This window comes from Typopeltis vanoorti, chromosome 14 (genome assembly GCF_054136105.1).
Source record: "Typopeltis vanoorti isolate ZY-2024b chromosome 14, IOZ_Tvanoo_1.0, whole genome shotgun sequence".
Lineage (NCBI taxonomy): Eukaryota > Metazoa > Arthropoda > Arachnida > Uropygi > Thelyphonidae > Typopeltis > Typopeltis vanoorti.
Genome location: NC_143562.1, coordinates 63449233 through 63474838, shown reverse-complemented (window position 1 = coordinate 63474838; position 25606 = coordinate 63449233). Strand labels below are relative to the sequence as shown.

Here is a 25606-nt window from a genome sequence, read left to right as displayed (position 1 = left end):
ACTCATCCCCTCTACACTTAAGTTTCTTATAATTTCATCCTGATGAGAATGAAACACTCTTATAAACTGATCACCGAATACCTCTACAATGTCTTCTGCAACATTGGTTCTGCAACAAGACTTATACTGGTAAACTGCACATCTATAAGTTACTTTTCTACCAAAGTAGAATCTTACTATAATCAATCATTCTTCCTTATACTTGCCACATATCAAACTCTCCAGGGTTTCTCTTTACCTGATTTGCTAATTTCTGCTCATACTGAACTTTTGTTGTCCTTACTGAGTCACTTTCCTGGCTTGTTCTTTATACTCTTCATGTAAATGATTATTATCCAGGCCTCCATGGAGTCAAAAGACTCATCGTGGGAGGGCCTTCCTAAGAAACAAAAGTCCATCAAGACTCATCGAGGAAAGGTTTCCCCCCCCGCCCCCCAAGAAACACAAAGTCTATCATACCACTCCTTAAACTCACTGACCATTCTTACTCTCACCACTCCATCAGGCAATGCATTCCATGATTCAACCGCCCTCCATTCAAAGAAACCACTCCTCACCCTCTTGCTCACGGTTTCCTTTCGTAACTTCCAGGGATGGCCTCTTGTCATCACTCCTTCCCGCTGTTCAACCAAGCGAAAGAACTCCCCAGTGTCAACCCTGTAACCACCTTTCAACAGTTTAAAAGTCTCAATCATATCACCTCTCCTTCTTCTATCCACCAAACTCTGCAGTCCACATTCCCTCAGCCGATCCTCATAACTAACATTATACAGTCCTGAAACCATCTTTGTGTTCTGCCTTTGTACCCTTTCCACAGTTAATTTATCCCCTTCAAATCCTGGGGACCAAATCTGAGAACAATAGTCTAAGTGTGGTCTGATCAGAGTCTTATACAACGGAATGATAACACTTTTATCTCTGCAGGTCAGTGTCCTCATTATTGCAGCAATCCTCTGTGTTACCTTCACCACCTTTGCAATATATCCCCTAAATTTCTATCAATCATCAACCCCAGCTCTCTTGTCTCCCCTACTTCCTCCAGTATAACTCCTCCCATAGAGTATGTAGTGCCCCATCGATGTTTCCCAAACCTCAAAATTATCATTATTCATCTTGTACTATCTCCAAAGTGCCTTCTTCCAGATTACATGCTTAAGTCCCTCATTCATCCATTTTACACCTACCTTATTCAGTCTTTTGACCTTCAGAATACATTCCCACATTGATGCTATTATGTATTTCTTTATCAGTTCCTACACAGCATTTAATTCCTTACTGCTCAACTCCTCATTCCATGCTATAGCTCTAAGCTGTCTACTGAGATAGTTGTCTCTCAAGAAGTTCATTTTCCTTATTCCCAAATGCTAATCTCTTCATTCCAATTTATACCACTAACTTGATTCACTAACCTAAGTTATTTATACATTTTCTGGCCTATAATAACATCCAATTAAATGTCTTCTTGTCAACTTCTACCTTACACCACACTGACTCATAACCATTGCTACTAGTTTCCTCTTTCATGTCTACCTTAAATGGACATAATTCCTCTGCTATCAGCAGCACTCCTCTTCCTCCCTTCTTGTCCTTTCTATCCTTGCAAAAAAAAACACTGTATCCTTCCATTTCTATTTCCATTAGATATTTCATTCAACCATGCTTCACTTATTCCAATGATTTTGGGGCAAATAACCGCAATCAGTTTAACAATTTCATCTCCCAGAAGTATCAAAAATGATACTTCTGGCATTTCTAAATAAACACAGCATTTCACTTTTAGGTCTATAATCAGTCCTACCCAAGCCACTTGTTGGTTGCTATTTCTCCACTCACATCCCAATCTATGCCATTTCTATGCTGATCTTACCAATGCATACATTCACTACTACTTCCAACATCCACCTATGCAATGTCTCCCTGTCTATCCAGGCTCCCCTCCCCATTGCTCTTGAATTCCCATTCTCTCTCTCTTCATCTCTCACATTATTACTACTACTACTATTGGTGTTTCCAGTGCCAAGTACTTGACTCTTCAATACCACTTTCCTGATCTTTCACTTCATCTCTTACTTCTGATATGTTGCTTGCATCAAATACGCATTCCAACTAGCAACAGTTTCTCCAGTGCCCTCACTCCAAAGCCATTCAAATGCAATCAATCACATCTGTATAATTCCATTCTTCCCTCAAATGCATAGTGGTTAAAAACACTGAGCAGGCATGCAATCAGGAATACCGATACCTGAAGTATAAAAAGACATCAAAAGCCTGAAACGTGGAAAGGCAGATGGAGTAGATGAATATTCGTCGGGAATTGCTCAAATATGGAGGTATAAAAAAGTCTTACAGTGGCTGCACTGCATAGTTCAGAAGGCCTGGACAGAGGGACGTATTCCAGATGAGTGGAGTAGAGCTCTAATAGTACCCATATATAAAAACGGAAATAAACCTGAATGTGAGAATTGCAGGAGGTACTGAGTGTTCCTGGTAAGATTTATGCAAATGTACTTAAGAAACGTCTGAGAAGGATTGTGGAAGGGAAGCTTGGTGAAGAACAAGTTGGATTTAGGCCAAATAGCAGCTGTCAGGATCAGATTTTCACTTTATGACAAATAGTTGAGAAATCACAAGAATATAAAGATCTGTATTAAGTTTTGATGTCTGTAAAAGACCTGTAAAAGGCACATGACAAGGTGCCAAGAGACAGAAATTATTCAAAACACTACAGTTGTATGGTGTCAGTGCAGCATTATATCAAGCAATACTTAGTCTTTATTTGAGTTGTAAGTCAGCAGTTAGAATTGAAGTACAGGAAGATGGTTTAATGTTAAATCTGGTGTCAGACAAGGATGTACATTATCCCCTCTGTTATTCATTATTTATATGGATCACATTATGAAGAAAAGTAGTATTAAACCTGATTTCAAAATTAGAGATGTTAATCTCAGCTCTTTGCTTTATGCAGATGATGTTTTCTAAATAAATTTGCTACAAGTCTGCAAGATTCCCTGACTAAATTGAATAACTGTTGTAATACAAATGGCATGAAGGTCAGCAATAACGACAACGACAATGAAAATTGGCAGAAGCATTGAAAATATCAATTGCATTGTGAACGGAGAACCTATAGAACAAGCAAAACATTTCAGCTACTTAGGCACAATTTTAAGCGAATATGGTAAATTAAATATGGAAATAGACAACAGAATCAACAAAGTTGGTATGGTAAGAAGTCAACTGAATAAATTTATATGGAATAAGAGAGAAATTAGTCAAACACTAAATTAGCTGTATGCAAGACAGTGTTCAAATCAATTTTAACTTATAGATCTGAGAGCTGGGTTAGAAGTAAAACACTTGACCAAAGACTAGAGACCGCAAATATGAGAGTCCTGAGAAAGATTAGGGGCGTGAACAGATGGCATCAATGACAATATCATATTAAAAATGAGGATGTTATGAAAGAACTTGACATTGTCAGCATCCAGGAATGTTAGAAGAGCTAATCTCATGTGGTATGGTCACACTTAAACAGAATGGGAGAGGAAAGATTAGCAAAACAAGTGTTCTTTGCCAGGTTGGCAGGAAAAAGGCCCAGAGGAAGGCCAAGATTATAGGTGGATTGATACAGTAAAAAGTGCCTTAGAAGACAGAAATACAAGATCTGATAATGTTGGAGTCTTGACAGGTAATAGATTGATTTGGAGGAAAATTGTAGTTAGGAAGTTAGTAATGATGTAAATTTTTAATGTAGTACTATCATATCCTGTACACCCCTTGAGGGTACATGTCAGGAATTTGATGATGATTAATAGTTTTAGAAGTGACTATTAGTTGAATATCCACTTCTGAATCCTGCTTCCTATTGGTTAATATTTTGGTGAACATAGTGTTTACCAAAATACATATGTGAAAGCAGACTGATTGGTCTGTGGTTTTTTTAAGATTTTTATTTTTTGTATATTAAGACTTTGTGCTTTGTTCCAGTCATCTGAGATTTTAGATTCTGTCAAGCATTTATTAAAAAATCATTTGAACTTTTTTTTTTTTTTTTTTTTTTAAGTATTCTCTTCCTCCATGTCTCATCATATCTGCTGTAATTTTATCTGGTCCTGGGCTTTTATTATTTGGCATTTCTTTTAAAAGCGTTTTTTTTTATTTCTTCAAACAATATTGATGGTACTTCCATGTCATAGTGGATTTCAATGTCCTGATTAGGCTGTTTAGAACTGTATTAAATTACTGTAGAATTCTTTGATTATTTTTAACCTTTCCAATCAATTTACCAATTTTAATACTGATTATTTGTGCTTTTCCTTCATGTAATATTCTCAAAGTAGTTTTGATGCTTTTACTTTTTTCAGTAGTTTTTTAGTTTTCTTTATGTTATATTCTCTTATTATTCTCTTTTTGATGGTTTTGTTTAGATCTGCCTTTTCTATCTGGTTTAAGTTTTGCTTCAAGTTCTTTTTTCGATTAGGTTCAGAGTTTCTTTTGTTAGTTTCTGCTGTTTTTCTCTAGTTCTTTTTATAGTATTTAAGCATTTATGATTATATCTATAATATCTTGGTTTAGAGTATTTAAATCTTTATCTTCTTTTGCTTCCAAAATCCTTTTATTTCTGTTTGATATATTTTTCTATTTTGTTCAAGCATTTCATTTGTCATGGAGTCATCTGTTGTCTTTTGTATAAGTTTTCTCGTTTCTGCTCTTGTGTTTATTCTTCCTCTTAGCATTCTATGGTCACTTACTGTGTTGAATTTAAGACATCTACATCTTTGATTACATTTATTCTGTTGGTTAGGATGTAATCTATTTCATTTTTTGTTATATCATTCGGTCCTTTTCATGTTCATCTTTGTTGAGGTCTTTTCTTAAAGAAGGTGTTGGCTATTTTTAGCTGCAAATACGATTAATCTTTCTCCATGTTCATTCCTGTCTACTAGTCCAAATTTCTCTGTTGGAAGTTCTTGTGCATTTGATTTTATTCGTATTTTTGAGTTTAAGTCGCCTATGATTAAGGTGACAAAGGAAAAGTCTTTGACAAAGGAAAAGTCATGTACAAAGGAAAAGTCACGTACAAAGACTTTTTTCTTTGTACATGAAATTTTCCAGTTTTTTTTTTAAATAAAATTCTTCTATTTCATTGTCTTTGTGACTTGTTGTTGGTGCATATATTTGAATGATCTTGATTTTATTTGCAGACTCAGTTGGGCTATTCTATCTGATATTCCTTGTATACCTATTATTTATCTGTCATATTCTCTGTAGGATGCTACCGGACGACGATTCTTTGTTTGTGAATTAGAAAACCAACTCCATTTCTATTGTTTTCTGTGTTTCCGTAGGTATAGAGCATACACCCATTGTTTCTTATGTGCATGCTTTCCCCCTTCCTTCTTACTTCACTGAGTCCAATGATATCCCATTTAATTTCCTTTATTTCTTCTTCTAACTCTAGAAGATTTGCTTCTTCTTTCATTGTTCTTATGTTGGATGTGCATGTCTATTTCTTCTATTCTCTGATGTTTTTTGAGACTGTAGCCAATTTTTCACTTGTGGCTCTCTGCCTAAACCACAAGCACAGGGCTGCATTGGTTTTTTGGTGTGTGTGTGTGTGTTTATGCGTGCGGTCATTTATGGAGGATTTTTTTGCCTTAAAAAATGCTAGCTAGATGGGTTGGTGTTTCGTTTTTGGCTCCTTTTAACAAGAGGTACAGATGCCATTTATAACTGTCTGGAGTGCAGATGTTGTTATGATCTCCATTCATATTAAAGAAAATCTATTCCTGGTATCACACTTATTCATTCCTTGATCTTTTCATATTAAATTATAGATATCTATATAAAAAATGAAAATATTGAAATAGAATTAATCTAATTTTTAGAAGAGAAATTGTGTTTATTTATTCAATTTTTTATTGTTTGAATCATTTAACCTCTCTACTGGCCGTGGTGGATGAAATAGACCAAATTGCACTTCTTATCCATGTTATTCAATATATGTTACAGAATCATATCCAGATTTTGTTGGACATCTATAATGTCATGACCGGTTGAGATGTTAATACACAATATTTATTATGCTACCATGTCACTCCTATTTACAGATAGGTTTTACTTATTGCAAAATTTTAGTTACTTTTTCAGTTTTTCTCTCTTTTTATATATATATAAATGAAGTTTTATATATATATAACTTCATTTTGATATATTGAATTTTGGATTCATATTGCAAATGTGATAAAACATACCTGCCATGGATCCTGCAAAGAATTTGCTTAAGTGAGACTTTGGACCAAAAGCATTTCTCAGTAACTGTAAACAATAAAAATAACTTATTAACATCTGACCTCCATGGAGTCACTCATTGTGGGAGGTAAACACTATTATTTCAATTTTAATAAAAAAAAAAAAAAAAAATATATATATATATATATATATATATATATATATTTATTGTATCAAATTTGTGGCAGCTAACAACTGAAGAAAAATATTAAAATTACTACAATCTGATGATATCATCAATCCACCATGATTTAGGTCAGCGTCATGGTCGTTTTTCCTCTAGTGGAATTTAATCCACTACTTCTTTTGTCCATAGTTGATCTAGTCTTTAAGCATTTTGGTCTTAAATCAAGCCACAGAAAAGTGTTTCTTAAATTGTGTTCTGCAGAACCCCAAGGTTCTACAACTTGTAGGGGTTCCCCCAAACCATACACATATTTCTTACTTGCTTGTAGTAGATATAGTTTCTGAAAAAATCTTCAGTGAATACAGAAAATAGGAATTCTTATTAAATTACTTACTGGATTTGCCGGAGTATAAGACACACCAGACTATAAGATGCACACCCTTTTTGTTTACATTTTTTAGGAAAAAAACTATCACTGAATATTGTAATGAATTTACAGTATTTCAAATATAAAGTAATAAGTAGGTCTACTTTCAACAAATACCTAATCTAACTAGTAAAGAGTACTGACCTTGTAATCTTCGTCAAAAACCCAGAAATTCATCTCCAGAGCTAAATGAAGAGACACTTGAAACTTCTTCTAAATCAGATTTGAGTCCTCATACAACAAATTGTCCTCTATACCATCCAGTGCATTACTAATGCCATACTTCTTAAATGATTTAACCACTGTCTCAGTTTTCACAGCATCCCATGAAGATTTGACCCACTCACCAACTTGCAAAACTAGGCCTCTTCCTTCTTCCTGATGGCATAACCTCAAAATCTGAAGACTGCATCCAGCTGTTCCATTTCTCCTTCATAAATCTCTTAAATGGTTTATTACAGACATCTAAAGGTTGAAGCTGACTAGTTAGACCTCCTGGAATTTCAGCTAACAGAGTTTAATTCCTTGAGTTTATTTTTAAAATCTTCTGTTCTGCGAGAATGAAACTGATTCCATACTAGCAGGGCAGGCTTCTTCAACAGTCTGCCAGGGTGCCTAGACCAAATTTTATCTATCCATAACTTCATTCCTCCTCCAGCCATCCAGCCTTTTGCATGAACATATACAAACACTCCTTTAAGCAGTTTTTCTTTGGGTATATTTGGGTAAAAAACTGAGTATCGGCATATAAGATGCACCCTGTTTTTCAGACCTATTTTCAAAGAAAAAAAGTGTGTCTTATACGCCGGCAAATACAATATATTTCTAGAACAGTTACGTGAACTTTATTATTTGTAATGTTCATCAAATTCACCTATTGTCAATCCACTGCTGGATGAAGGCCTTTAAGATTACTCCATAACTGTCTGTCCATGGCTCTTCTTTCCCATGTCACTCCTGCAAATCTGACAATATCATCAATCCATTATGATTTAGGTCACAGTCATGGTCGTTTTTCCTCTCGTGGAATCCAATCCACTACTTTTTGTTCGTTCTTGTCTTCAAGGAATATGCCCAGCCCATTCCCACTTCAGATGTTTCACTATTCTCATGATGTCAGAAACTTTGGTTTGATTTATTATCCAAGTATTCCTTTTCTGATCCAGTCTTGCAATACCAGCATACTTCTTTCCATACTAAATTGTGCTGTTCTTAATTTCAAAGGAAATTTTTGAATTTCCTTTGGATTTAGTGTCCATGTTTCACAGCCATATGTCAATATAGGAAGAATACATTGGTTAAAAACTTTTCTTTTCAGGCATAATGGTAGTTGGCTTTTGAATATTGAATGTAATTTTCCAAATGCTTTCCAGCCAAGCATCATGCATCTTTTAACTTCATCCATGATATTTTGTTCCATTGATATCTGTTGTCCTAAGTATATGTAATGACCTACTTGTTTAATTTCATCATTATTGATTATTATTATTTCTGGTTGGACATTGAACATAACTTCGGTCTTCTTTAGGTTTATCTTTAGTCCAGCTGTTTTGCTAGCAATTTGGAGGTCTTGGATACAAGTATAATTCACGAGCAGTTGAAGTAAAGATAACTATGTCATCTGCAAAGCGTAAATGGCTTAAATATCTTCCATTTATCTTCAGACCTTTCCTTTCCCAATCAAGAAGTTTGAATATTTCTTCTAGGCATGCTATGAATAATTTTGGAGATATTGTGTCACCCTGTCTTATACCTCTCTGTATTTCCACAGTAGAGATTTTTCCATTGAAATGAACTGCTGCTATGGCATTGGTGTATGCTGATTTGATGGTCCTGACGTATGGTTCCTCCACTTGTTGGTTTCTTAATGCTTTAAGTATTGTACAAGTTTTTACTGAATCAAAGGCTTTCTCATAATCAATAAAACCAAGACATAATGGTAACTGATATTCATTACACTGTTCAATAATCTGTTGTACAACTTGAATGTGGTCCATTATACTAAAGCCACTTCGAAAGCTTGCCTATTCTTTTTTGGTTGTGCTAGGTCCAGAGTCTTACAAAGCCTATGAGCTAAGACTTTTGTAAACATTTTGTAAACCGCTGATAGTAGAATGATTGGTTGGTAGTTCACCAAGTCTTCTATCTCATCTTTTTTTATGTAACAGAATTAGGGTAACCTTCTTTCATGTTCCTGGTACATCATTTTTCTTCAGGCATAAAGTAAATAGTTTTGCTAAGAGTTTGTAGATCATTTCTCTACCCTTTTAGAAGTTCAGCTATAATTCCATCCTCACCTGCAGCTTTTCCATTTTGCAAGCTTTGAATGCTCCACATAACTTCTTCTGGTAGAATCTGTGGTACTTCAGCTATTTCATAGTTGTCTTCTCCATTTAATTCATCATCCTGATATAATATTGAGTAAAATTCTTCAATTCTTTTTTGCAATAGCATATATCTATTTCTGGTTACAGTCCCATCTTGTATATGGGACTGCAACCAGTTGTTTATTGCTGTTCATCAGTTGTTGTTTGGCTTTTTTGAGACTACAATTGTTTTCAATTGTTGTACGAATTTACAGTTGAATTTTAATTCTTCTGTGATATGTTTTCTGATCGTTTTGCACAATTCAGTGTATTCAATTTTAGGTTATCTGATTGTTTCATTTCTCTTCGTTTCTTCAGAAATTTTGTCTTGTTTCTGTTCTGTGGTACCAGCTATTTCAAGTGATGTAAAAGGTTATGGGTAATAATGTCATTACTTTCTGATGGATCAGCACTGTCATCTATAATAAGATTTTTAAATCTGTTCTTTAGTTCATGTTGGAATATATCTATTTTTAATGTTGAATTTGTGTACATCATTTTTTGCTTTGATCTTCAAAACATTTTTCTTCTTTCTTTTTAGCAGTTTATTTGAATCTTACCATGTACCATACGATGGTCACTTCCAATGTTGAAGGTGTTTATAACAGAGCAGCCTTGAAAATGTTTTTCTTACTGCTGAGAATAAAGTCAATTTCACTAGTTTTTGCATTTGGACTTTTCCATGTCCACTTCCTATGTGTTTTTTTCTTAAAAAAAGAATTCACGATGTACAGGTTTTCTTTTTCTGCAAATTCTATTAACCTTGCTCTTGTATCATCTCTCATCCCATATCCAAAATTCCTAATTGAGCTTTCATCTGATTGTTGTGTACCAATTTCTAACATTAAAGTCTCCCATTACAATCCTGAAATGATGTTTTCCTTTATTGTAAAGTTGGGATACATCATGATAGAGGGCTTCAATTTCTTCATCAGTATGACTTATTGTTTGTGCATAGACTTGGATCTTAAGAGGGTATGTTTTTGAGATCTGAACAACAATACTTGCTATTTGATCAGGTATACTGTCAAATTCTATTATGCTGATCTTTAATTTTTGGTTGATCATGAATCCAACTGATTCTTTCCTAATCTTGGCCTCTATAATATAGTATGTCTCCATTCTTTAACTGAAGAATTTCTTCACCATTACGTCTAACTTCACACAGTCTGAGAATGTCCCATTTTAGTCACTTTAACTCTTCAGCTAGTTCAGTTAGCCGTGCTTCGGTGCTACAGTTTAAAGTTCCAATTTGTAATGTTATGAATCATATGTTTTCTTGATTAAAATATTTTGCATATATAATAGTTTACTATCATAATTCCTTACTGATAATTTATGAAAATTTTCTTAGGGATTCTACGAAAAGAAAAAAATTTTTTTTTTATGTAGGGATTCTGCAGTCTCAAAACTGATCTATGATCTAGAGTGTATATACAAAAGAAAAGAAGTTAATTGCACATAGCATTAAGTTCCCTCTTTGACATGCAGTGCAGGTAACACTCCACATCCTCAACACCATATTTAAGTAGAGAGCCAGTAATTATCTCTTCTATTTGAGAGTAAAGCAATAAAGAGGTGCCATAAAATTACTACAGACATTACATAGAACCTAACTTGATGTTAATGGGTCAGAAGGATTCACAACTAGCATGAATAATCCTGCTACCTTTTAATCTGCCAGATTGTGTCTGGAGGAATGCGAGGTACACTGAGGCCATTTCTGAAAAAGAAACTGAGCACTCCTGTGTGGGAGCCATGTTCAAGAGTCTTTCACACTCAATGCACATCCCTTTTTCCCAACATTACCATTCCAGATTATAACAAAAATAAGTGACACTGGATCATAAAAAAACAAAAAAAAAAAAAAAAATTCTACACAAGACACTTTCATATCTACTTAATATTCATGGCCTCAGTCCAAACTTGATATTTGGACTATATATATCAAACTTGATATATATATTTTACTGATAGATCAAAATGCTCATTAGAATAATGTGTGACAAGGAAATTTTGTTCCAGAGCATGAAGGATTCTAAGTTTAGTAATTACTGGCATAGAATATCAGATCTAACAAATGCATGTCCCACCTTCCTTACAGAAAGAATTGTGCAGAACGTAGTTAAATTCTTGAAGTTCACAGGATTGCTGTTGTTGGGTGAGGTTCTGTGAGAAATAACATTTGATGCAAGTAATGAGCACTCCTGTGTGGGAGCCATGTTCACGAGTCTTTCACACTCAATGCACATCCCTGTTTCCCAACATTACCATTCCAGATTATAACAAAAATAAGTGACACTGGATCATAAAAAAAAAAAAAAAAAAAAAAAAAAAAAAAAAAAAAAAAAAAAAAAATCAATACAAGACACTTTCATATCTACTTAATATTCATGGCCTCAGTCCAAATTTGATATATCATTACTTATATGCATCAAATGTTATTTCTCACAGAACCTCAACCAACAACAGCAGCAATCCTGTGAACTTCAAGAATTTAACTACGTTCAGCCCAATTCTTTCTGTAAGGAAGGTGGAACATGCATTTGTTAGATCTGATATTCTATGCCAGTAATTACTAAACTTAGAATCCTTCATGCTCTGGAACAAAATTTCCTTGCAGCACATTATCCTAATGAGCATTTTGATCTCTCAGTAAAAGTTGATATGGACAAACTGTTAAGATGAAAAAAGAACCTATCATGTTTTTTTTAAAAAAAACAAACTAGAATGTTGAAAATTTATTTATCACTAGGTTAGACTATAATAGATTTAGTTTAATCCTTTATCCCAGTGAGAGCAAACAAAGTTTGCGCCTGAAAATATCTTCAGGACTAAATATATATAGTGTTGTACTATCTTATCCAGTAAGTAGTGCAACACCAAGTCAACTCGTGGCAAAGGTGGAGCAAGCTACCAGGCACTTCTAACCCAGTATCTCCCATAATGCAAAACACATTTCCTATGTGGATATGTATACTGTTATGCATTAAAGGGATTGGCCATCTACCCAGACTAGTTTCGACCTTTATTGAGGTCTCTTCAGTGGGAGCCAGGCCCAGAGCTGGAGATACCAGGCAGAAGCAGTAGCAAGTCATCTGTGCCTATGGGAGTTGCCAAAAGGTTTATCACCTTTTTTAAAAATTACTCTGGATTTAGAGAAAGATGTTGAAAATTTATTTATCACTAGGTTAGACTATAATAGATTTAGTTTAATCCTTTATCCCAGTGAGAGCAAACAAAGTTTGCGCCTGAAAATATCTTCAGGACTAAATATAGTGTTGTACTATCTTATCCAGTAAGTAGTGCAACACCAAGTCAACTCGTGGCAAAGGTGGAGCAAGCTACCAGGCACTTCTAACCCAGTATCTCCCATAATGCAAAACACATTTCCTATGTGGATATGTATACTGTTATGCATTAAAGGGATTGGCCATCTACCCAGACTAGTTTCGACCTTTATTGAGGTCTCTTCAGTGGGAGCCAGGCCCAGAGCTGGAGATACCAGGCAGAAGCAGTAGCAAGTCATCTGTGCCTATGGGAGTTGCCAAAAGGTTTATCACCTTTTTTAAAAATTACTCTGGATTTAGAGAAAGATGTTGAAAATTTATTTCTAACCTTTTTATCTTTCTAACTATTTATTTATAGTCTAACCTAGTGATAAATAAATTTTCAACATCTTTCTCTAAATCCAGAGTAATTTTTAAAAAAGGTGATAAACCTTTTGGCAACTCCCATAGGCACAGATGACTTGCTACTGCTTCTGCCTGGTATCTCCAGCTCTGGGCCTGGCTCCCACTGAAGAGACCTCAATAAAGGTCGAAACTAGTCTGGGTAGATGGCCAATCCCTTTAATGCATAACAGTATACATATCCACATAGGAAATGTGTTTTGCATTATGGGAGATACTGGGTTAGAAGTGCCTGGTAGCTTGCTCCACCTTTGCCACGAGTTGACTTGGTGTTGCACTACTTACTGGATAAGATAGTACAACACTATATTTAGTCCTGAAGATATTTTCAGGCGCAAACTTTGTTTGCTCTCACTGGGATAAAGGATTAAACTAAATCTATTATAAACAAACTAGAAGTTTGTCCTTAAAAGACTGTTCCAAAGTAGAGAGGCAAATGGAATGAAAGAAAAAGAAAAGAAGTTGGTTTGATATGTTTGAAGCTGTGAATAGATGATGATGAGCAGTTGCTCATGTATTATGACTTAGAGGAAATGAGATGAATGTCAGTAGCCAGTTCAATGGAACAGCATACATGCAAATACCTATAGGAGAGGCATAATGTAGAAACAGAACAACTGAGAAAGGGACTGGAATCAATCTGAGAGGGTGAGGTTGTCAATTAACCAGTTCACCCTCTTTGGACAGCTCAAAACATTTTTAGTGAGGATTTTGGTATACTACTATCTCCAAATGTAAGACATTACCTTTTCACTTGTCCAAGGGAAGTGGTGTCTGGAGTGGGAATTTTGTTTTTTTTGGAAAATAGACAGTCTTATGGATGTAATGTCCTTATATCGAGAGAGGACAGAAGTGCAAGTCAGCCTAAAAAGAGATCTTGCATGAAGATCTAGGTATTATTAAACATGAAGGGAAGAGAAGTGAAGTGGGACCGTTCAGCTGATGGTCATACCACATCCATAGAGATACCAGTTAAGATGGTAAAGTTATGTCATTTTAAACTCAGGCTGTTGGCTTCCTGTGTTGTACCAATGTATATATTTCAAACAAAATTTGAAATATAGTTAATTTAATAACTAAATAAGTCACTAAATTATAACCTCTATTTCTGTTTCTTCCTTAAAACAAAAAAAAAATGAGGAATATTTTGGAAATATCCAAAAACAGTGATGAAATACACCATTGTCCAGATCAGCCTTCAGAGATTCTGTATTAAAAATGTCTCATGTCTCTTACCTTCCTAACTTTATATCATCAGCAAGTGATTATATCACTGTCTAGAACAACCACAATATCATTAATATACAAGTTAAACAACAATGGCCCTGTACCTTTTCTGATAGTTGTCAGTTAGCCAATCTTATCCATGTCACAAGCCTATTTTGCATAATAACATCCCTTCAAGGCTGTATAACATCTTATCGTGTAGAATCATATGAAATGTCTTGAAAAAATTCAAAAGGCATTATGGTATAGCAATTCCTCATACTTTCCATGCTACAGCTGCTGCTCTTCTGATATAAATGTCTACTCTTAGTAAGACCAACTATCCTCACTAGCATGAAGGTCATCATTCTGTGTACACCAAAGCAGCTGAAGAAAAAATCCTTCTTGCAGATGGCATGCAACAATAACACTAGCATTAGTTTCATCCTTGATCCAAGCATAAGCAAACAAAGTTTGCATGTGAAGTTACTTCACGACTGGGCTACTTGTATATAGAAGCTACATAATACAATATACATATCCTCATGGACATGTATAATGTATTATGGGAAGGCCATTACTCCAAATGAAAAAACTTTCAACAAGAACACTAGCTTTATAGCTTATGATGAAGCATGCAGTAAATGCAAAACAACCATTAATAAATTCAAATCGGACTTCAGTAAGGCCAATAGCAGAAAGCTTATCCATCCAAATGGATGCCATGCCTTCTGGTACTTTGCAAAGGCCATCAGTATCACTCTCCTTCTCTAAATCCTGCATAGATGACCAAGACAAATCACCTCCTACCATACTAGAAACTGAGCACTATATGTCCCTTGTGGTTTTTTGACAAAAAGACCAAAGAATAATAAACAATTCAGACACTAAAAGTCATCCAGTTCCAATGGCATCTCTCCAGCAGCACTCAAACGCTGTGCTCCAGAATTAACATGTCTTATACTGTCTCTGCAATCTTTCATACTCAGCTAATACTACCCTAATGCATGAAAACAAGTATATCTAACCCTTTCCAAAAAAGGGAAATAAAAGTCTGCCATCAAACTATTAACTTATCTCATCCCTCTCCAAAAGGAGAAAATCATCAGCAGTCAATTCTCCAACTGGATGCCTACCAGTTAATCAGTTGTCATATTTTTGGGTTCCACCAACTAAATCCATGGCCAATCTCTTAGCCTACATCATCTACTACTGGACACATACCAAAAAAAGGTATGGAGAAACTGTCATGTTTAACACTTTCAAAGCATCTGTTTGTGTCTGGCATCAAGGCCTGCTTAGTAAAATTGCCATCCTTCAGTTTAACGTCCTCACTCTGTAATTGGGTGGCCAGTTTTCTCCTCTCTGGTCATTCTTTGTATGTCATGGTAGAGGTCTCCCTTTCTTCAACTTCTGCAATGCTGGAATGCTTTAGAGCAGTGGTCTCCAAACTTTTCACTGTGAGGACCAACATTGGGTACTTCAGCACTGTTCAGTGGGCCATAAAAAAAAAAACCCTAGAACTAGATGTATGAGTTTTATTGAAAGCAGATAAAAACTAATTACAGAGCATGTGAGATTAAATTATCGTATATTAATGACAACAAACACTATCAGCAAATTCTCATATTTTTATCACAAATTATAATAAAACCATTAATGTGAATGATGTAACCATGTTGTGTTTTTAAAATCTTATTAAACTCAGGTTTAAATTCTGAAGTGCTAATTACAAGTAGCGATTTCAAATGTTTATAAGATAAATTTGCCCTGTATTTTGACTTGATACATTTCATTCAGGAAAAAGTTTGTTCGCAAAGATACGTTGTCCCAAAAATAGAGATAAATTTACAAGCAAATTTGAAGAAATTTGCTTGTAAAATTCAATTTTTTTTCCTTTGTTGGTCCATTTTAACTGACCTTTTACAGTCTGAAAGACCGTAACTTGGATTACGGTTACTTTTTTGCTATTCCAGAATATATTCTGAATACAATTTAATTAATGCATTTGAAATCTATCAACACCCCGTGTTTTTTTTTCTGGATTCTTAATGAAAAATCAGTCCAATTGGAGGCCGGATAAAATCATATCGTGGGCCACATCTGACCCATGGGCTGTAGTTTGGAGACCCCTGATTTAGAGCAAGGTTTCCCAAACTTTTTTTCCGTGGCCCGGTTATTTTAATACTTTATCTTCGTGACCCATTAAAATTTTTATGGCCAATAGGTAAAATAAAACAGATTTGAATGTTCATAGAGTTTTCATTTATTATTATTATAATAAAGAAGCATTTACTCTTACAAAAATATAAAGAAATTAAACTAAAGCCAAGTAATTTATTAATGAGAAGTGTGATGCTGTTGTTTGTTAACTAGAAACTTCAGGTTTAGAGGAAAAGATAACTTTATTTTTAAATCCGGTTCGACTTCCAATTGGTTTCTATATTTATTTTTTAGAAAAAGTGTTGAAAAGCCTGTTTCACACTTATAGGTTGTGACAAAAGGCATTAGAAATTTTATCACTTTTTTCTGCTAAAACTGGGTACTCCTGATAGCAAGACAGCCAAAAATCCATCATGGTATTGTGTTGAAGATGTCTTTGAGCCGTATCACACGACAGTTCAATTATAGATTCAATATCTGAATCCGGCGATTCTGTCTCAGATTCTGCATTCACTGTAAAAGGGTTCCTTATCCATGCTTTGTTACTGTTGATTGGGGGGAAATATTCTTTCAGACTTGCCTGCAGTTCTAGCATATGTTCCTTGATAACAGCTGAAATCTCATCCGACATGGAACTCATATTATACTCTTTTTGTAAAAGATTTGTAATTCCCTGCTTCCACATGATGGGACCACAAATTGAGTTTTTTTTTATTGCAGCTTCCACCTTCTCTTGCACTTTAAATACAGTTACAATGATACCTTGTAATGTCAGATTTAAATTATTCAAAAAATCAAAAATGTCACAAAGGTAGGTAACCTTGATTAACCAATTGACATAATGAAAACTGTCTTTGAATTCAAATATTACATCCCTAGCCGTTTGAGGGGATGTTGGTCTAAGAACATTAAAACTTCATCCTTCATTTCAATAAGTCCTCTTAAAACATTCTCTCTTGACAGCCATCACACCTTGCAGTGTAAAAGAAGATGTTCATGTTCACTCCCCATTTCTTTGCACAACGCAGAGTATATTCTTGAATTCAATGGACGAGATTTTATAAAGTTTATAAATTGTACACACTCTTGCATAGTTGCATTTAAAAGCAATGGCATTCTTTTGACAGCCAATGCTTCTCTGTGAATGCTACAATGCACCCATACACAGTCTGGTGCTATGGCTTTGACCTACGGAAAAAGTCTAGTACGTGTGTCTGCCATTGCACGGGCTCCATCATTACTCAGTCCCACATATTTCTTCCATTTAATGCCCTTTTCATTGATGTAATTTGCAATCAAATTAAAAATTTCTTCAGCTGTTGTTCTTGTTGTCAGAGGTTTACAAAAAAAAAATTCTGTGCGAGTTGTATTGTCACAATCGTTATCTCGCAAAACACATTAAATTGGCATTGTCCGATGTCTGTACTTTCATCAACTTGCAAGGAAAAAAAATGCACTCTTTTAAGTGACTCTCCTGTTTTTTTTTTTTTTTATCACATATTCGAGATGCTAACATTTTCATTGCTCGAACTATCAATTTCTCGGCAACTGTGTGAGGATAACCAGTTTCAGCAATTAATTTTGATATTTCATAAGAAGCCATTACAAGGTTTTCAGACTGAGCTCCCTGAGAAAAATTTGAAGACAGTCTTCTTGGTAGCTATTAGTTCTCTCTTTTTATTTATAAAGAAATTTATTGCCTCATTACTGTAGTTCGGATGTTTCAATTCCAAATGTCGCTTCAACTTTGAAGGTCTCATGGATTTAAAGTGCCACACAACAAATAACACAATGGTTTGTCATCAGCACCTTTGAAGAAACCGAATTGTATGTAATCCTCAGAATACTGTCGGGTCCAGTACATCTTTTTTGTAAGAGTAGTAGACAACACATCGTGCGGCCATTTGTTAGTGCTGTTCTCAGAACTCATGCTTGGCTGCACGTCACTCGATTGTTCATTGGCACTAATCGAAGAGTTTGTAACTGGCACATTGTTTGTTGTTTTATTATACATTTATCCATCGTTAAATGGGTAATGGCAACCGAGATGAAGAAAGAATGAAATAAATTATTTAGAAACAATTATAATAATTACGGTTGTTCAGCCGAACCCACCAGGCAAGGTACATGTAATCAGTAAATACAAAAAAATATGCTCTCTCTCTCAATACTTAATTCAAATTGAACAAGCAGAGCAAGTACATGGTGGGCGAGTAAAACAAATGCCAGACCGCCAAACGATTCAGCTGGTGGTGTAGTTGCCACTGCGCAGCCTCACCATTAGTTGAGCTACTTCACTGCGAACAAAGACTGTGAAATGGTGACGTGGATAAAGCGTGTTTTTCTTCACTATTAATTAAATTTATTCATTAGTCCCGATTAAATGCTATTTACATGTATTTTAGAATTTCGTGAAAAAAAAAGAAAACCCAAAAATGAAACACCTAGTTTTTGGAGAGTTTTTTTTAGGTGACTCAGCATTTAGCTTTCGGGACCGGGTGCCGGGTCATGACTCACCATCTGGGAAATGCTGCTTTAGGGCATTCCAGCACTGGTGGAATGCCTTCCGACTTCATGAAGGCCAATAGCAGAAAGCTTATCCATCCAAATGGATGCTGTGCCTCCTGGTCCTTTGCAAAGGACCATCAGTATCACTCTCTTTCTCCAAATCCTGCATAGATGATCAAGACAAATCACCTCCTACCATACTAGAAACTGAGCATCATATGTCCCTTAGTTTTTTTTGACAAAAAGACCCATCAATAATAAATAATTTAGACAGTTAATGCTACCAAAATGCAGGCTTCTGTAAAAGGGCTCTCAGCTCACCCACCCTCAGTAATATGCAAATCACCAGACTGGATTAGATTTCTCCTTGGTCTGACATCTATCTATAGCCACTGTTGGCATAAACACATCACATTAAAGGTGATGTGTTTATTTATGTGTGATGTTATGAAAGGAGCACAACGGAAAGGAGTTCTGATGTTATGAAAGGAGTTCTGGAGCACAATTTGAGTGCTGCTGGAGAGATGCCATTGGAACTGAATGACTTTTAGTCTAAATCGTTTCTTATTCTTAGGTCTTTTTGTCAAAAAAAAAAAAAAAAATAAGGACATATGGTGCTCAGTTTCTATTATGGTAGGAGGTGATTTGTCATGGTCATCTATGTGGAATTTGGAGAAGGAGAGTAAGTTTGGAGACCACTGCTCTAAAGCATTCCAGCATTGCAGGTTGAAGAAAGGGAGCCATCTACCATGACATACAGAGAATGCCCAGAGAGAAAACTGACCACCCAATTACAGAGTGAGGACGTTAAACTGAAGTATGGCAATTTTACTAAGCAGGCCTCTAAGCCAGACACAAACAAATGCTTTGGAAGTGTTAAACATGACAGTTTCTCCATACCTTTTTCATGGTATGTGTCCAGTAGTAGATGATGTAGGCTAAGAGATTGGCCATGGATTTAGTTGGTGGAAACCAAAAATATGGCAACTGATTAACTGGTAGGCATCCAGTTGGAGAATTGACTGCTGATGATTTTCTTCTTTTGGAGAGGGATGAGAAGAGTTAATAGTTTGATGGCAGACTTTTATTTCCCTTTTTTTGGAAAGGGTTAGATATACTTGTTTTCATGCATTAGGGTAGTATTAGCTGAGTATGAAAGAATGCAGAAACAGTATAAGAAGTATTAATTCTGGAGCACAACTTTTGAGTGCTGTTAGAGAGATGACATTGGAACTGAATGACTTTTAGTGTCTAAATTGTTTATTTTTCTTAGGTCTTTTTGTCAAAAAACCACAACTCAGCTTCTAAAGAAACTAGATACTCTTTTTTGCTCAGGATGCTACTTTTCAACCATCCATCTACTAGTTTTATATAAATCTCCAATTCACCTATCTTTTAAATGGTGCTTACATGTTTAGGATGGTGTATCTAAAACCTTCCTAAAAATTCACTGTCCAGAAGAAAGTAGTTCGACTTAGATGATCCTTTACTTCAACATCTCACTGACATACTGTTCCAGCTGTCTTTTCTACAAGATTCTCTCATGGTCGTTGCTTCGGTGAACTGGTGACCATCATTCCTCCACTTTCTATTGGACATGTTAACAAAAGAGCACCAGATTCCCAGTACAAACGCAAACAACAAACCTGTTTCTCCTCTTCTTATACCTTCAAACATATGATCAGAGTTAAACATGCATACACAGTAATCCCTCAATTTTCTGACCAATGTGGGAAAACAATCTGCTGAACAGATAAGCGAAGGTTTTGTTCATGTGAAGGTTGGATAATTGAGAGACCATTATATATGTACACATAAATATACCCCACATAAAGTGTGTGTGTGAGAGAGAGATCGAACAACAACAATTTTTTTTTTTTAATGAAAAGAGGTATAGTTCTTGAGAGATCTATAAGTGTGACCAATTTAATTTTCTGTTGCTAATATAATGGATTTTGATTTCTGACAAAATACTTCACAGTTACTATTTTTCAAGTGCAACATTTAAATAAATTATTAAAAAGACTAAGTTTCAGCCTAAACTGACAAGTTATCAAATGGAATTCTAATCTAATCCTGTGGCTTCCTCTTAAGAGGGTTGCAGCTGATGAACAGTCTGCTTCCATGCCTCTCTCTCTCTTGCTTCTGTAAGACTCTTGCCCATCATCTTTGGTGTTGTATTTCCATTGCAGTCGGGGTCTTCCTATCCTTCCCTCCACCATCCCCTGCAATACAATTCTAGGGAGCTCTCCAGAAGAACCTCTCATCAAATGTCCTGAAATTGCTATTTTTCTTCTTTGGATACTAGCCATACAGTCTCTTTTCATCTCGAATCTTTTAAGAACCTCTTCATTGCTCACTCTTTCAGTCCAGCTGATACAATCCACTTTTCTCAAGCACCACATTTCAAATGCATTCAATCGGTCACTCATCTCTTTATTGATTGTCCAGGACTCTCATCCATATGTCCTCATGCTCCAGATCATTGTCTTGATTCTTACTTTTAACTGTTTGTTCAGAAATCTGTTTCCTAATATGTGGTATATTTGGAAAAATGCTGCTTTTGTGTTTTTAATTCAGTTCTTAATTTCATAATTAGATCTATTCATAATTAGATCTATAATTCAAATCTATAATTCAATCATAATTAGACCTAAAGGTATGGGGACATCCCACACCCTTTCTTATGGAGATCCATTCAGTATCCTCTCCTTCAAATCTAACCCTGGCTTCTTGAGTTTTATATATTCTGAACAACAGTCTGTTAATTTTTTCATCTATTCCTATTTTATGCAAAATATCAAATAAAACAGAGTGATTAACATTATCAAAAGCTTTTTCATAATCCACAAAGCATAGATATAAATCTTTATTGCAACACTATCGTTCTTTCCCCCAATATCCGTAGTGTTGTAATAGCTTCCCTGGCTCCCCTAAAACCAAACTGTGCTTCATTTAATTCTCTATCATCTGTTTCATTCTTCTATATATTATGTTGATTAGGACTTTTGCAACGTGGCTAATCAAGCTGATAGTTCTATGCTTATTGCAATCCATTGTTCCTGTAGTCTTGTAGGAATAAAAATAGATTTTACGAAGTCTTTAGGTATTCTATCCTCCTTCTCCAGACCTCTATTAAAGATGATGGATAGAAGTTTTATTCCTTCCTTTCCCAATGCCTTCAGCAGCTCTCCTTGAATATCATTCACTCCTGAATGGGTGAATGATGCTTCGGTTTCCCATTCCTTAATTTCTGGGGTATCATAATTTTCTATCTGATCACATTCCGGATTATCTTCATCTCCATAAAGTCCTGTTACATACTTCTCCCACCTTATCATTTTTTCCCAACAAAATCTTTTCTCTTTCATCCTTCAAAGCACCTCTTTTTTGTCCTTCTCTTCTTCCTTGAAAATCAAGTTCAAGCCTTCATAGGCCTTTCTCATATCCTTTTCCTCTATTTCCTTGCAGACCTGATTGAGCCAGTCTTCCTTTGCCTTTTTAGCCAGAATTTTTACTTGTTTATTGATCTCTTTATATCTGACTTGTGCTTCATTGTTGTTCTTATATTTTCTTTTTTCATCCACTTTTTTCTATCACTTCCTCAGTAATCTACGGCTTCCTTCCTCTCTTCTCTGCCTCACCCAGAAGATGTTTAGCACATTCCTTGATTTTCTCTCTTAAATCAATCCAGATTATTTCTAGGGGTCTATCAGTATCAATATTGCTGATCTTATTTTCTAGTTCAGCTTGATATTTCTCTCTGATATCTTTTCTTTTTTAGTCCAATTCTTATTTTACTAGTTACAATTTCTTTATTTATTCATTTTAATCTGATTTTTACTTTAATTGTGAGCAGGTTTTTATAGTCACTATTGCAATCTACTTCAGGATAAGTTTTTTTTGAGTTTTTTTATTACATTTCTAAATCTTGAATTAATTAGAATGTAATCAATCTGATTTCTCATTTCTTCACCTCTCTGTCCAGGTGCTCTCCAAGTATAAAGTCCTCTCGTGTTGTTGAAACCAGGTGTTAGTCACTATCAATTCATGTCTTCTACAAAACTCCACCAGTCTGTCCCTTCTTTCATTTCTTCCTCCCAAACCCCAAGGGCCCACCAGACCATCCTCTCTTCCTTTCCCTATCTTTGCATTCATATCTCCCATTACTATCAGTATATCTCTGTTAGTTTTCAAATGTAAACATTCCTCTATTTGTTGATAGATCTCTTCAACTTCATCTATATGATCTGTTGTAGTATTTAAGTATACTTAAATTATAAGGATATTTCTAGGTTTAGCCTTTATTTTCAAACTACAAACATCCTCCCTGGTAGCATATTGCACGAGATAAGACCCAGAAGTCCCATCTGTTCTTGTGCACAATTCATTCTTCCGTCCTGACTTGTTCATCATTACTTGGAGAAAAAGTATGCATGGTGGTTCTCCATCACCTTCCATACAGCTTGGTGGGTTGGACATTTCCTTTCAACCAGATGTAATGGTTATACTGGCATGAACAAATGGAATTAAGCATACCAAATTAATTTTATTTTTTGCTTTGAAAAGAGAAGTTTTTTTGTTTTTTTTTGTTGCCTGAATAATATCTTATTCATGTTCAAGCCAATAACTTGTATCTCTTATATCTTACTTCCAAAATGCTCTTAATACAAAAAATTTAACTCTTTCACAAATGACTAACCTTTTTATAATTTTCAAATGATACAAACTGTACAGCTCCATATGGAAATATCCTCACCATCTGAGCACCGTTGCCTTTATATAATCCTAAGACTGTTTCTTTTTGTACAATTCCTTTTAGTCCTGAGAAAACACCTAAAAAAGCAAAAACATTTACCAAATTACTACACGCTTTATTTGATTTTTTTTTTTTGAGAGAGAGAGATCGTCACATGACAAGCTGATATTTAAGTCGCAATGCATGGAGTTAAATATTAAGTTGGTGAATTATATCGAAATTGGCTGTCTGACACATAAGAGGGATGTACAGTGGGAGAGCAGTATTAAGGAAAAGGAAGGTCATGAGCAGTGTTTCACAAGGCTGAGTACTGGGTACTTTACTATCTAACCTTTCTGTCAATAATACTGTCAGTGGATTGCATGAAGATATTTACTTGCTAATATTTAATAATTTAATTTTGATGTAAAACTTGAGAAGATTATTAGTAATGTTGTAGCCCTTCAGGAGAATATGAATAAGCTGGACAGGTGGACAAATGAATGGGGAGTTATAAATTTAATGCAATGGAAGATTGAATACTCTGTTACTATGCTAGAAAAAGTTGAGGAGGCAAGGCATCTTTGGGTGGTGGCCGATAGAAATGTGATGTTTAGAGGAATTGTAAGTGCTGCAGTGAGATAATTTTTATTTATTGTGTGACGATATTGTGCCATTTTTGACTGAGTTACCGTTCATTGTGATTGATACACAGTATTTGGTTAAATATTCTGACCACTATTTTAATTGTTTCTTTCTTGTTCAGCACTTGGGGACAAAACAGCAGTGAAAGGGAAGACAATGCATAGCCGGGCATGAAATACAAAGTGAATAGCATGGGTTTTGAGCATGTTATGGTGCTAAGTTTGCATGGGGGCGATACATAGGATTGTGGATGTTTATGTGGAAAAATTGAATAAAAGAGATGAGTCAAGTGTAGGTATGCAGGAGATGCAACAACATGCTGATGGACCATGAGGTTTGTTTGAATCAGAGGAAGTGCTCAAAATCGATGGCTAAGAAAATAGTGCGACTGATAAGAAAACATATGCGATGTCAGTGAAAGTGATGTAGAGACATTGGAGAGGGTACAGAGATAAGTGACTAGACAATATCAGGAGTTTGGAATGCTGGCTATGGAGAGAGGTTGAAGAGATGTAGATTGCAGAAGTGATTAGTGAGAGGATTTTTATCAGATTAATTCAGAGGAGGATTATAAAAAGAGTAAAGGTGAGAGAAGAACCAGAGGTCATTCCTGGCAGTTATGTGGTGAAGAAGGGTGGGAGGAATAGATTTTTTTACATTGTCAGTGAATGGAACACATTACCAGAATGTGTTGTTAATGCAAAGAGTGTTAAGGACTTTAATAAGATTCTATATGATAAATATGTTGTCAGTTGAATAAACCTCCCATGATGAGTGTCGACTCCATGGAGGGTGTAATAATAATAAAATCAAAGTATAATTAAGTGTAACATAAGAAAGGCACTGGATGGTAGGAGTAAGCAAGCAAATGGGTTGGTGATGGTGGGAATGAATGACTTGGTTGGAAACAAGGAGAATATAAGAATGGATATTAGAAGACTGTTGAGGAGAATAAAAGAGAGAGTGTGTGGTAGGAAAGGTAGTCTGAATATTATACAGATATGACAGCAATGAGTTTAGGCAAAGGGCTAAGATAATGAATAGCATCTTAATAGAAATGTGTGAAGAGAAAGGAGTGTGGCATGTGAATGTTCAAGATGAATTTGAACAATGAATGGAACTGTATAAAAGTGATGAGCTGCATTTGAATGGTTTTGGTTGAGTTATCCAGAGGTTGCTGAAAGGGAGAGTAATGACCATTCTCTATAGTCATTACTCTCCTATTACACTATTGAAGGAGTGCTTAGGAATAGAAAAGTGAGTAGCATGAGAGGAGAATGAAAGAACAGGAGTGCAAGACAGCCAGTGGGAAATAAGGGGGGGGGGGAGGTCAGGGCGAAGATGGAGACACCGTGCGAGAAAAGTCGATGCTAAAAGGAGGCAAATGCGTGAATAGACAAAAAAAAAAGAAATAGGATGGACTGGGATGTGTGTGTGTGTGTT

General features: G+C 35.4%; 1 protein-coding gene across 1 annotated transcript in view; it reads right to left on the bottom strand.

The window, feature by feature from the left end:
• LOC150099543 (mitochondrial coenzyme A transporter SLC25A16-like) overlaps positions 1-25606 on the bottom strand; it is a 144440-nt gene that overhangs the window by 82748 nt on the left and 36086 nt on the right. The window contains exons 3-4 of the mRNA XM_090404372.1: positions 23483-23616; positions 6255-6318 (exon numbers count right to left, since the gene is read on the bottom strand). Of these exons, the coding sequence (XP_090260498.1) occupies positions 6255-6318; positions 23483-23616 (198 nt within the window). The remainder of the gene's footprint in view (positions 1-6254; positions 6319-23482; positions 23617-25606) is intronic.